This window comes from Ahaetulla prasina, chromosome 8, assembly GCF_028640845.1.
Source record: "Ahaetulla prasina isolate Xishuangbanna chromosome 8, ASM2864084v1, whole genome shotgun sequence".
NCBI classification, from domain to species: domain Eukaryota; kingdom Metazoa; phylum Chordata; class Lepidosauria; order Squamata; family Colubridae; genus Ahaetulla; species Ahaetulla prasina.
Genome location: NC_080546.1, coordinates 29,239,054 through 29,251,274, shown reverse-complemented (window position 1 = coordinate 29,251,274; position 12,221 = coordinate 29,239,054). Strand labels below are relative to the sequence as shown.

Below are 12,221 nucleotides of genomic sequence, written 5' to 3'. Positions count from 1 at the left end.
AACTGCAAAGCCAAAACTCAAAATACAAGTAGTTCTCGATTTACAACAGTTCATTTAGTAACTGTTCAAAGTCAGCATTGAAAAAAGTAGCTCATGACCATTTTTCACACTTACAACCGTTGCAGCATCCCCACGGTCACGTGATCAAAATTCAGATGCTTGGCAACTGACTCATATTTATGATGGTTGCAGTGCCCCGGGGTCATGCAATTTACCTTTTGCAACCTTCTGACAAACAAAGTCAATGGGGAAGCCAGATTCACTTACTTAACAATGGCGTTACTAACTTAATAACTGCAGTCATTCACTTAACAATGGTGGTAAGGAAATTTGTAAAATGGGGCACAATTCATTTAACAAATGTGTCACTTAGCAACAGAAATTTTGGGCTCAATTTTGATCATAAGTTAAGGAATACCAAGCTAATGGCTGTTACAAGAGGTCTAGAAGGCAAAACATTTGTATCTGCATATTACCAAAACTTTGATTCTAAACCTGTAACTAGATAAAATGGTTCACCGTGGGGCAAAACATCTTGAACCAAGGTACTTCAAATGGGCTAGCTTACAGAATGCACCCAAAATCTGGGATCCATGATTACCATGGGGCTTAAATTTGACAAATTTTATAAAATATTTTATGACATTAAAATCGCCACAAAGCAGTTTATGACATAATACAGAATATCTTAAATCATTTCTTGAACATTTCCTAAAGTCAATATAGTCTATTTTCAGAAGATAGTGTCCCTGAATAATCACAGGTTTTCCAGTGAAGGCGGCATATTAAAAACTCGGTCATTGTTAAAGGCACTGAGGAATTTAATAAGGAAATACCGATGAAAGGCTAACCCAAGGAGCCACAAATTGTCTAGTGGACATTTAAATGGCAAGAAAAGAACTTGGTTCACATTTTCCTGCTATGGCCTTTCTTCCAATTGTTTGTTAATGTAACTGACTATAGAGATTCTTAATGTAACATTGTCCTGATGTATGTTTTAATTTAATGGTAACATGATTTTTTCCTGTTGAAAGCTTGGCACTATTAAAGGAGCTACTATAGGAAAAAAGGGAGTTCTGTTCAGATACCAAATTATAATTTCCTTTCTTGGGCATATATGGATTTCACAGAAGTACTGAAATATACCTAATTACTTCCATAATAAACCCAGGCCATAGCATAACACTAGAATACAAATTGGGATGAACAACCCTTCCAACGGTGTGGGAGTATGAACGGATTTCCAGAAAAATTGCAGACTACAGGAAGCATTTGCACTTCAGTTTGAGATACAGACAACACAGACTCATCCCCAACAGCCTGTACCTGTTTTCAACAGTGAAGGGACACAGGACAGAAAACATCCTCCAGCCAAGAAGGCTCCACACCCATTTTCAATATTCAGTTGACCCTGAGGACACAGATAAACCTCCAAGTGGCATCAAAGACTCTCTAAAAGAATGCAAATGACCAGCTATCTGCAAGGAATACAAATCCTTCCACTCCCCACCAACCAATCAGACCTGAAGAAGCTTCTTGGCTGAGAAGCAAAATGTCTTCAAGAAAAAAAACAAAAACATCCAGTTGCCTCCTGAAAAAGCACCTTTAAGACAGCCATGACCTAGAAGACTAAGAATCTCCATAGACTAGAGTACAAAATGACCTAGTCTGTACACAATACATTGTTTGTTTATCCTTCAACTGGATAAACCAGCATGTCAAGACACAATCCATAATCCGCAAATATAAAGACCGGTTAATATATCATGGTCTAATCCAGTTTTATTAACTGGTTCTGGATGACTAGGATCACAGAAGGTTAGTTGCAATATGCAAGTGTAACTTCACACTGTTTTAAACCAGTTTCTGAACTGATGCAGTAACATCCCAATAAGCATTAAGATTATTTTTAATACATAAGCATAATGTATTAGATGCTCTAAACATATTTTATTACGACCACTATTCTAATATTACAAGAATCAGGAACACACATGAACTATAATAGAAGCTTCTTACAAATTACTTAAAAAGGCTCACTTACAATAAAACCAATGTTAACTCATTAAATGAGACATTTTAAAGATGATTAACCAACAATAACTTTTGGTATTTCTACCTGTAATTGCCATATGGATAGTAAAACTATAAGGAAAAATGAACATTATCTCAGACTGTAATCTACTATGGGTTTGATCCATGCAATCTATTCTACCAGAAGCAGCAGCAAAATAGACCCATTTTATGAACAGATTTGGAATAGAAATTTGATAAAGTATTTGGCAATAGGGTGGAGTTGTTATACTGATGTACATGACATAGTCAAAATAAACATGTCTTCAAATTTGCATCCAGTTTCATATTATGCACCCAGCACACCATGGAACAAATTCCTTCCCTCTTTAGGCTTGACCAAGTATAAATGCCATTAAATTCTTAACCCAAGAATGTGATAACATGGTTTGAAGTCCGATAGCTTGGACTGAGGTACCTTCAATTAACCTTCAAAAAGAGAAACAGAACAGGAAAGGGAATTTCTCCATGGATCTAAGAGGTAACTGGTCTGCAGTTCTTCTAATCAGGAAAGCAACATTACATTTTATGTCAATAAAATGTTAGCACAGCAGTTATGAAGCAAAAACAAACGGAAATAATGTGGGATGCTTGTTAATGTGCTACACAATCTGATGGGTTTATATAGATGTATTAATCTCTATATCAGTTTACATAATTCTGAACTGTTTTGATCTCTGAAGTTAGAGAGTGCAGAACTGTGCAAGAATTATTTAATCCATATCTTGTTTCCACTAAAATGTGAAAAGAATTAAGAAAAGGCTATTACGTCAAAATATTGATTCTGAGCTCAACTGCACTTATAAAAATCGTTTAGAACTAAAGTTACAATTTCTGCCATTTTTGCATTGCATTTAACACAATATACCTTTGCCTCCTAATTTAACACTTTTTTCTTTTGAAATATCTTTTAGGCAGGACTGCCTTCAGCATAAAGGAAGTTTTCAAGCTTCATGTGCTAGATCCCCATCAATCAATTTGTTTGAATATACTCCTTCAGTTTTCTTTCCTTTGATGGTACTCTTGTAACAAGGGTCTGGAAGGGGAGGAACCAGCTTCAACTCAACTCTGGCATCTTTCTCTATTTTTCTATTTATAACTTCTGTCTTACTTTCCAGCTTCCATTTTGTCACTACTTTAAGTCCACAGTCAAGTTGCTGTATAGCAGGGGTGTTAAACTCACGTCATCACGGCATTATCATGTGAAGTTTCAGGACTTTTTCTCTCTTCACTAAACCGGGCTGGGCCAGCACGTGACGCATCCAGCCTATGGGCCGTGGGTTTGACACCTCTGTGTATAGATTTTTCGATTTTCTTTTTTTTTTAATTAAAAAAGTTTTACAACAACAATTAAATTTTTCCCCTCCCCTCCCCCTTCCCCCCTCCCTCCAAAACCCCCTCCCCCCCCGACTTCCCGGAGCAAACACAAGGTATAGTTCAATAAACAAACAGTCATACATTAAATTTTTAAAATCTAACACAATTATAATCCTTCTCCTCATATAACCTGACTTCTTCCATTAAAATCAAAAACAACGTCCTTCATTCAAAGGCAATCTGAAATTTCTTAATCTGATATCTATTTTGAATATAATCAATCCAATTCTTTCATTCATTTAGATATTTTTCTTGAGTACTGTCTTTCAAGAAGGCTGAGATTTTAGCCATCTCAGCCAAATTGGAAACTTTCAATATCCATTCTTCTATTGTGGGTAATTCTTTTTTCTTCCAATATTGTCCAATCAACAGTCTTGCTGCTGTTATTAAGTTCAAAATCAATTTAGTCTCAATCACTGTACAGTCTGTTGTTATTCCCAAAAGGAAAAATTGTGGTAGGAACTTTATCTTCTTCTTCAGAACATTCTGCATAATCCACCAAATTCTTATCCAGAAAGACTTAATTTTCTTACAAGTCCACCATACATGAAAATATGTAGCATCATCACAATTACATCTCCAACATTTCGCTTGCATATCTGGATACATACATGATAATTTCTTAGGATCTAAATGCCATCTATAAAACATCTTATAAAAATTTTCCTTAAATTCTGCGCTTGCGTAAATTTAACATTTCTAACCAAATTTTTCCCATGTTTCCAACATTATTGGTTCTTGAATATTCTGTGCCCATTTTATCATACAATCCTTTATTAAATCTCTTTCAGAATCTATTTCTATCAACACAGTATACAATCTCTTTATATGCCCCTGGGTTTGATTTCTAATTTGTTTAACCAAATTTTCTTCATTTTGAATAACACCAATTTTCTGATCTTCTTTCCATCTAGCCTTTAACTGTCCATATTGAAATCAGGTATAATTCCTCCCTTCTTCTTTTAATGTCTCCAAAGATTTTAGTTGTAAATTTCCCCTCTCATTATATAAAAGATCTTTATAAGTAATCATTTCTTGTTCCTGTTCTATATTTATATTCTCTACTGCATGCCGAGGACTTGCCCATATAGGAATTTTATAATTTAACTTATAATAATATTTTTTCCAGACACGCAGAAGAGAAATTCTCAACACATGATTCATAAAAGCTTTATCTACTTTCTTATCATACAATTTCGATTTTCGATTTTCTTAACTTCCTCTTTTATATATTTTTTATTCTTGCAAATCTTTCTTTCATTTCCTTTTTAATCATTGCAGTCATCTTTTTGCAAAATTCTTCGAACATTTTCTGAAAGAATCTGGTGAAATGTCCTTATCTTGGACATTACTAGATTACATTACTCACTAGAACAACTTACAACATGAGCCACTGCACACGTCTCCTAATTTAGCAGCTTTTCTTGTGATTACCATTGTGAGGTGAAAGTATGTGAATTAATTTTGAAAAAGTAAAAGGGAGGTTTCTCTCTGTGTTTGTTTTCTTTACCTTTCTATATATATAACTCTTTAGTCCGACTTAGTCTCACAATTTAGCTCATATCCTTTCCTTGTTTTGTAAACTTCAGCAATTATTTACTATTCTTAATAGTAGAAAATCAGCATTCCCACAAAGGTCTGATCTGCTAGTCTATTTACTATGACTATTTTCAAAGGCACTTCTGTAAAAAAGTTTTCTAGGTTTTTTTTTAAATCACTGTCCCCTTTTGGCCAGCAGAGTGCTCCAGGAGGCCGCCGAGGCCAAAAACGGGGTGCGCAGGGGCCGCCATGGCACCCCTGTGCCCCATTTTCGCTAACAGAGGCACCAAGAGCCGGGGCGTTGCTATTTCCAGGCCGGACCCACGGCCAGATTTAAGCACCCCACGGGCCTTGAGTTTGACACCCCTGTTCTACTAGATATATCCTGAAAGATATATCTATATCTTATTATAGCAAGTGTTGTATAGTTACTTTGAACCTCTTCCTTTCCCTCCCATCATGCAGCCTCTTGATTCCAGTTTCCTTCTAGCAAAAAGATGGACAAATTCTTTCCTCTGCTGCTACAGGTGTGTATATTCCATCACATCGATGATTCCATTGCAGGTGTGTCCCCACATGCAGAGCTACTCACAGGGCATATAACCTGTCATCAGCCCTTACCCGGAAGCCAAAATGAGCAGCAGTTATGAAAACTGTTGAATGTGGTTTGCAGCTATTTGATAATTGGGAATTGAGTTTAATTCTGAAAGAAAAATTCGACACACATTGTTTGGTATTGTTAGAAGCATTTTCATTTAATCCTTATTTAAACATGGCAGAGTATTTCCAAATTACTAAAACCTGCTTAACTGCATTTCTCTTCAAACTGAAGCAAGAGAATTAATAAACAGAAGAGGTGATGTATGGTGACTTACTGAGTAGAAAAGAAAAATTAAAGGAATTTCCCCAAATAGTAGCATACATACATTTCCATAATTCCAAGAAAGGAATTCAATTGGTTCTTCATAAATCTGATTATTTAAGTTTTACAGATTTATGCTTATTTGTTCCAAAATGCTTGAAGCTGTAGTATTCTTTTAAATGCAGCATTGTAAATACACTTAGTTTTAAAAGCAACATGAAAATTCATGTTTATATAAGCATTTATGAAAAAACTGGACTATTTCCAATTCAATCTACATACTCAATTCTAACAAAATTTGAAAAAGAGATTGCTAACTGTGCATCAGACTAGAAGAGTATATTGCTGACATTCTGTGAAATATTTCAGAGGTTTTTCCATAGACCAACATGGTATCTTTGTTTTTATAGGGTTTTGAAGCTATTGTGGATATTTGCTAGTGATTTAAGAATTTACAATGACAAGTTTATGTTTCAATAAAAAATAAGCACAAATTTTTCTCATGTTGCAGATATTATATCAGTACAATAACCAATATTAAACACATGGATGCAGCCTAACCTACTCTAAAAAGATCTATTTGACAAGACAATAGTCATCCCAGTGTCAACTCTCAAAACGACTTTAGCTGAAACGTGCCAATGACGTACCCAATAAAACAGATCTTTGAGAAAAGCCACAGCTTCTGTGGCTGAGTCCTGAACTGATTGGGCCATTACTCGGAACCCAGAGAGAACCCAGTCTCAGTGGTTTTATAGGAGATGACCAGACGGAGCCCAAGGGAGGGGTCAAATGCATCATCAGTCATGAGTCTCTTCGCGCCCACAAGCAATCAAAGTCCTGCTCATCTTGAATGACTTCTACTCTTCTCTATTGCCAATTTCTTTTGGCTGTCAGTAGTTCAGATTCTTATAGAGCAGGGGTGTCAAACTCAAGGCCTGCGGGCTGGATCCGGTTGGCAGGGTGTTTAGATCCGGCCCATAGGGCCGGCCTGGAAATATTAAAGGACTGGCCCGCGGTGCCTCTGCTAGTGAAAATGGGGTGTGGGAGTGCCGTGCATGCCCCCATGTAACTCATTTTTGGCCTGGATGACCTTTTGCAGAATCCTGCAACAAACACAATTCCCTCACTAACCTGCTTTCCAGCTCTGTTCTCTGGCATGCAGGGCAACAAAAGACCATGTGACTACCAGTAAAAACAATGTTCAGTCAGGTCTTCTAACTTCGTGAAATCTTTTTTTCCCTGATTAGTTGGAAGGTCTGATTGTACTTTTTAAAAAACTGGTAGTCACATGGTCTTCTTTTGTTGCCCTGCGTGCAGGAGAACAGAGCTGGAAAGCAGGTTAGTGAGGGAATTGTGGTTGCTCTGGAATGGGATGGAAGTAAGGATTTTGCATTATGATTGCTCGTAAGTAAGAAGCAGTAAAAGGAATGAAAAAATCCATATCTGTATATCAACATTTTTCAGTCCTGGCAAGTTTAAGATGGGTAAACTTCATGCTGCCTTGGGAATTCTGGGAATTGAAGTCTATGCACATTAAAGTTGCCAAAGTTGAGAAGCATGGGTCTACACTAGAGTTTAGGATTTTCCATTCCTGTTTTATTTAGAGTTTGGTGCAATTAAATAAATAAGTTGTGGTTTCCTTAACAAATAGTGATTAAAGTGATATGAACCATTACTGGACTTTTTGTGAGAAATTGAAATTAAAAGTTGATTAGATACGGGATTATGGAAATAATGTAGACAAATGTTAATCTAGAATAAAAGTTTGATATATTTTTTACTTATATCTGTACCAAAGAAAGTTGGAAGTCATTCTTTTTTGGTTTTCCTTCTTGTCTTTCTTTCTTACACTTTCACTCTTTTTCTTTCCTGAGCCTTTTCTTTTTTCAAATCTGCTTTTTATTCGCTTTGTATTTTTTTGATGTATGAAGAATCAAAGACTCATCCATTATAATTCTACATTCCTTATTTACAGAAATCATATCAAAATTTAGAATGAAATCCACTGGGAACCATCTCATATAAGGCAGGCTCTGAGTCCCTCCAACCAAAAAGTATTTATCGATAGAATATTTGTAACGCAGGGTTGAACTGTGGGGTCCTTGGGGCTCTCTGAGCTTAATGGTTTTCTTGCAGATATTTCATTACCAAACTAGGTAACATCATCAGTACTAGAAGGAAGTGGAGTTTGCTCTTGTTTTCATATACTAGTGGCTGACCCTGTCAGTGTTGATCAATTGCTTCACAAAAAGTGTTTTGATTGGTGCTAGGTCTCTACAGCCTCAAGCAGAGAAGGGCTATTCTGCACCCCTCCCTCAAATGTTCTTTAAAATACAGTTTCTCAGCATTCCTTTAGGAACCTCCAACATGCAAACTGTGGTTACTCATCCTAAAATGAATCATCTTTACCTGGAGCTTCAAAATTTGCTGTTTGCTGGGAAGGTCTGTAGCTAAAAGTCAGTCTACATCTAATATTTCCATCAAATCTTACATGAGCTCACATAAGAATATACAAGTAATTTTGGAGATCTGTCGATAGTGCTATATTGTTGATCACTGACCTATAAGCATTAACTCAGGAATGAGCTCAAATTAATTCTCTGAATTATCTGCTGTAGACTATCATGTACGCATGTCATTTGAGTTAACAAATAACTTCCCTTCCCAAATACTATTTAAAACAGGGGTCTCCAACCCCTGGACTGCAGCCCAGTACTGGACCATGGCCTGTTTGGAAGCAGGCCATGGAAGTTGCAGGCGAGCGTGTATGCAGCTCCACCTAAATGTGCAGGGGGTGAGCCCAAAGCTCTATTCATGTGAGTGGCAGGTGTGTGTGCCTGCTGTTCACATAAATGGAGCTGTGCTCATGCGGAACCATCCCCTCTACCCACCTGGCAGTCCAGAAAGCCAGAAAGGTTGGGGACTGCTGATATAAAAGACAATGATAACCGGAAGATCTGACTTATGTGCAAAACTGCTTTGACTATCATTTAGTTGTCCCAAATGTGTTTTTTCAAGAGACAACTGGTTTTTCTTTGAAGATGTTTCGCTTCTCATCCAAGAAGCTTCTTCAACTCTCTAGAGATTCTTGGATGAGAAGCGAAATGTCTTCAATGAAATATCAGAAAGTCCAGTTGCCTCTTGAAAAAGCACCTGTGGGACACTATGACCTGGATGACTGAGAATCTCTATATACATTTAGTTCTGATATTCAAAACAAACATTTCCCATCTCAAACTGGGAGGAAATTCTATTTTCAGCAGTCATAGACAAAGAAGATTTAAAGGGTTACAAAAAAGGAGGTCTGGAGTCTTGGGACTGCAAGATGTTCATCCCAGTAATAAAACTGTAAGCGAATATGACCATCGTAAGGCTTGCCCCTCCAATTCTACCCTTGACTGCTGAACTACTCAATATGAAGAGAAAAACAAATAGAAACTTACACAGATAATAAACTGTTATGACAGGTTCTACTTAGTTACATAATGATGTATCCCAGAAATGCTGGATATATAAAATTTTGGATTAATGTTAACAAGATTAACCTTTTTATATTAACTAAAAGCCTTCTATAATAGCAAGGGGACTCACTAGGAACTTCACATATAAGATCTTATTTAGAGGATTTGTTTTCATGAACAATTATTTTTATTTCAAAAGTGGTAGATATAGTGGGTCGATATTTTGAGCCAAAAAGGTTTTGATGCTGGTTACTTTCAATCCTATTTTCCCCAAACAATGCAATAACCTCTGCCAAATACATTTGTTCCTAAAATGCCCAGAAACTCACAAACAGAGAAATTCCTATTAAACTGTATGAAGGTTTAGCAAAATGTATGTATAAAATTGTTGATAGAGGAACTTCTGTTGATCAGTTTGGAATCATTGGGTTTCAAAAGCACGTAACATTATGATAGAAAGTTGTATTAATTTGGATGCTGGTTCATTAGTACCGTTAATACTGCAGCATCTTTTTCTAAATTTCCTTTTTTCCTTTGATCACAATGTTCTTCAGTTGAAGTGATTAGTCCCTTCAAGTAACTGTCATAGAATTTCTAAATGTTCTGGAGCCTAATTAATGAGGAGAGCATTCAAAAATAGGCAGAGCTACAGATTAAAATGTTAGTCAAATGAAATACATTCTACATTTCTTCATTATTCAGTCTGCTGCAAAAGGAGTATACTATTGAACTTTCTCCCAACTGTAAGTATATTAATAGAAGTTGGCCTAAAACTATGTATTATTTTAGCTTTTAACAGAAAGCAGAGATTACTGAACTATGAATGCCTACATTCTGAAACTACAACAGTTTCTAAGCACCAAAGAAAACAATATGGGTTGGCACACATCCATTTTTAATTAGCAATGAACAAAATCATCTATGGTTTAGCTCTGTACAACACACCAACCTCCAAGTAACAAACCCTGGTTTATTGAATTAATCTATTTTTCTGAATTTACCAACGACAGCCTAGATTAAAAAAAATGCCTGCCTATATTGCAATTCAGAGCACTGGAATAAAGCTCATTCCTTCATTATTTTCATGATCTGTGGCAACTTAGCTATAGCTTGGACACCATTGAGGCTGTCCTTATTTCCCCTTAGCCAACCCAACACAAGACGGTTTGAATTATTCTGATTACAAACCACTAGCGAGGCCATGACTGAAGACTCTTTAACAGGATGTTTTCTGATCCGATTCTGTGGAAATTGTACTCAAGACGCCCACTCTGTTTGAATGCCAGCAGATTAACTTTTCTTTTCTTTAAACGGAAAACTTTTAACAAGGATGCTATTTTTCCTGAACATCCAAGTTATTCCATCAGCGAAAGAATCCAAAATGTTTGCGAGAAGAGAGAAGAACCCGCCAAGGGGGGCTGTTTCCTCCTCTTTCCTCCGCGCCACGAGGACCCGGGCTTCTCCTCCAGGGAGAAACGGCGATTGTCTTCGCCAAATCTTGAGGGGGGGAAAAAAAAGAAGGACGGGGACTGGACCGGGGCGGAGAAAGCGAAAGGAGGCTCATTTACCTCACATCGTCCCTCCCCAAGCCAAGTCCAACTTTCGCCTCCTCTCGCCCAGCGTCTCCCGAAGGGCGGCTTAAGTTCCAGGCTTTCCTGAAGCAACGCCAGAGAAGTTAACGCCGCCTTGCCAGCTTCCCTCCCTTGCCCGGCGGGAAGGGTGCAATCAAAAACTCTTTCCTTAAGGCCTTGAAACCCGAAAGGGAAGGAGAGCAACGAAGTCCGCCGCCGCTCTCGAGAGGGCGAGTTTCTTAGCCTCACCTGCAACCGGACCCTTCGGAGGGGAAGGCAGCCGCCCGGACTTCGCCCTCCCTCGGCCAAAGGAGGGCCAGGAAGCATCGGAATCCGAGACGGGGCTCGCCATCTCCCTCGGCAGCTTCGGAGCAACCGGTGAGCCGCAGAGAGCATCTCTTTCTCCCTTCCCGACGTCTCGCTCTTCCTCCAGTGGCGTCCCCTTCGCCTAAGCTAGGAGGGAAGAAGCATCGGGGAGAGCGCGACGCCCGCGCGCGCCCGCTGAGGGAGGCGATGCTCGCTCGGGCGCGAGACTCCGTCGCGAGCTCGCCTCTCTCCGGAACGCCACTGCCGCCGCCAAAGACAAGGGGCGGGCTTTTAAAGGAAAGGGCGTGGCTTCCTCGCGTTCAACTCCGTACTCCCCTTCTCCCGCCCTTCGAAAGGCGCGCGCGGGGTGGGTCTGAGGGAAAGGTGGGGGGGGGGTTAGAAAGGGGGAGCGTCTCGTTCGAAGCGGAGGTTCGAAGTTCTTCTTTGCTCCTCCCGCCTTGTTCCGAAGGCAGCCTTTTGTCTTGCGGGAAAAGCTTGTTTAAACGGGGTTTGTTGAAAAATCGCAAAACGTGAAGCGAGAGACGTCTGCCCGATGCGGTCCTTAGAAGTATTTATGTGTACTCATTTGATGTGTTCGTGCCCATCTTTATACTTATACCTGTTATCCCGTACATGTTCGACAAATTAAATAAAAAAAATAAAAAGTAACCCGGTCACCCCGAAAAGTTAAGATTTTTTCGATTCGGCCCTAAGAAAGAGAAAAAAAAAAAACACCACGTGAAAGAAGGAATTGCCTTGACCAGAGAGCCACAACCCGAAGTTAACGAAACTTTTCAGCTCCTCAAAGCAGCAAAAGAGCTTGGATTTCTAGCCATCTCCCCATTCGGCTGCTCCAGGGCAGACTTTGAGACTGACTCAATAGTGAATAGTCAGATCAGGCGGCTGCCAACAGCTATGAATTCAGGGCTGCACAATATTAAGAGGAAGCATGCAACAGCCTGTGTAGGTTGGCATATTAACTGGCAGGAAATTAAAAAAATAATAATGGCACGCCCATTATAATTCTAA

The 12,221-nt window shown here is 38.7% G+C and overlaps 1 protein-coding gene across 1 annotated transcript in view; it reads right to left on the bottom strand.

Annotated features, from left to right (window-relative positions):
* The window catches only part of MCUB (mitochondrial calcium uniporter dominant negative subunit beta), a 51,455-nt gene extending 39,984 nt beyond the window's left edge, over positions 1-11,471 (bottom strand). The window contains exon 1 of the mRNA XM_058193258.1: positions 11,136-11,471. Coding sequence (XP_058049241.1) covers positions 11,136-11,282 — 147 coding nt within the window. The 5' untranslated portion in view covers positions 11,283-11,471. The remainder of the gene's footprint in view (positions 1-11,135) is intronic.
* Positions 11,472-12,221: the final 750 nt, after the last annotated feature.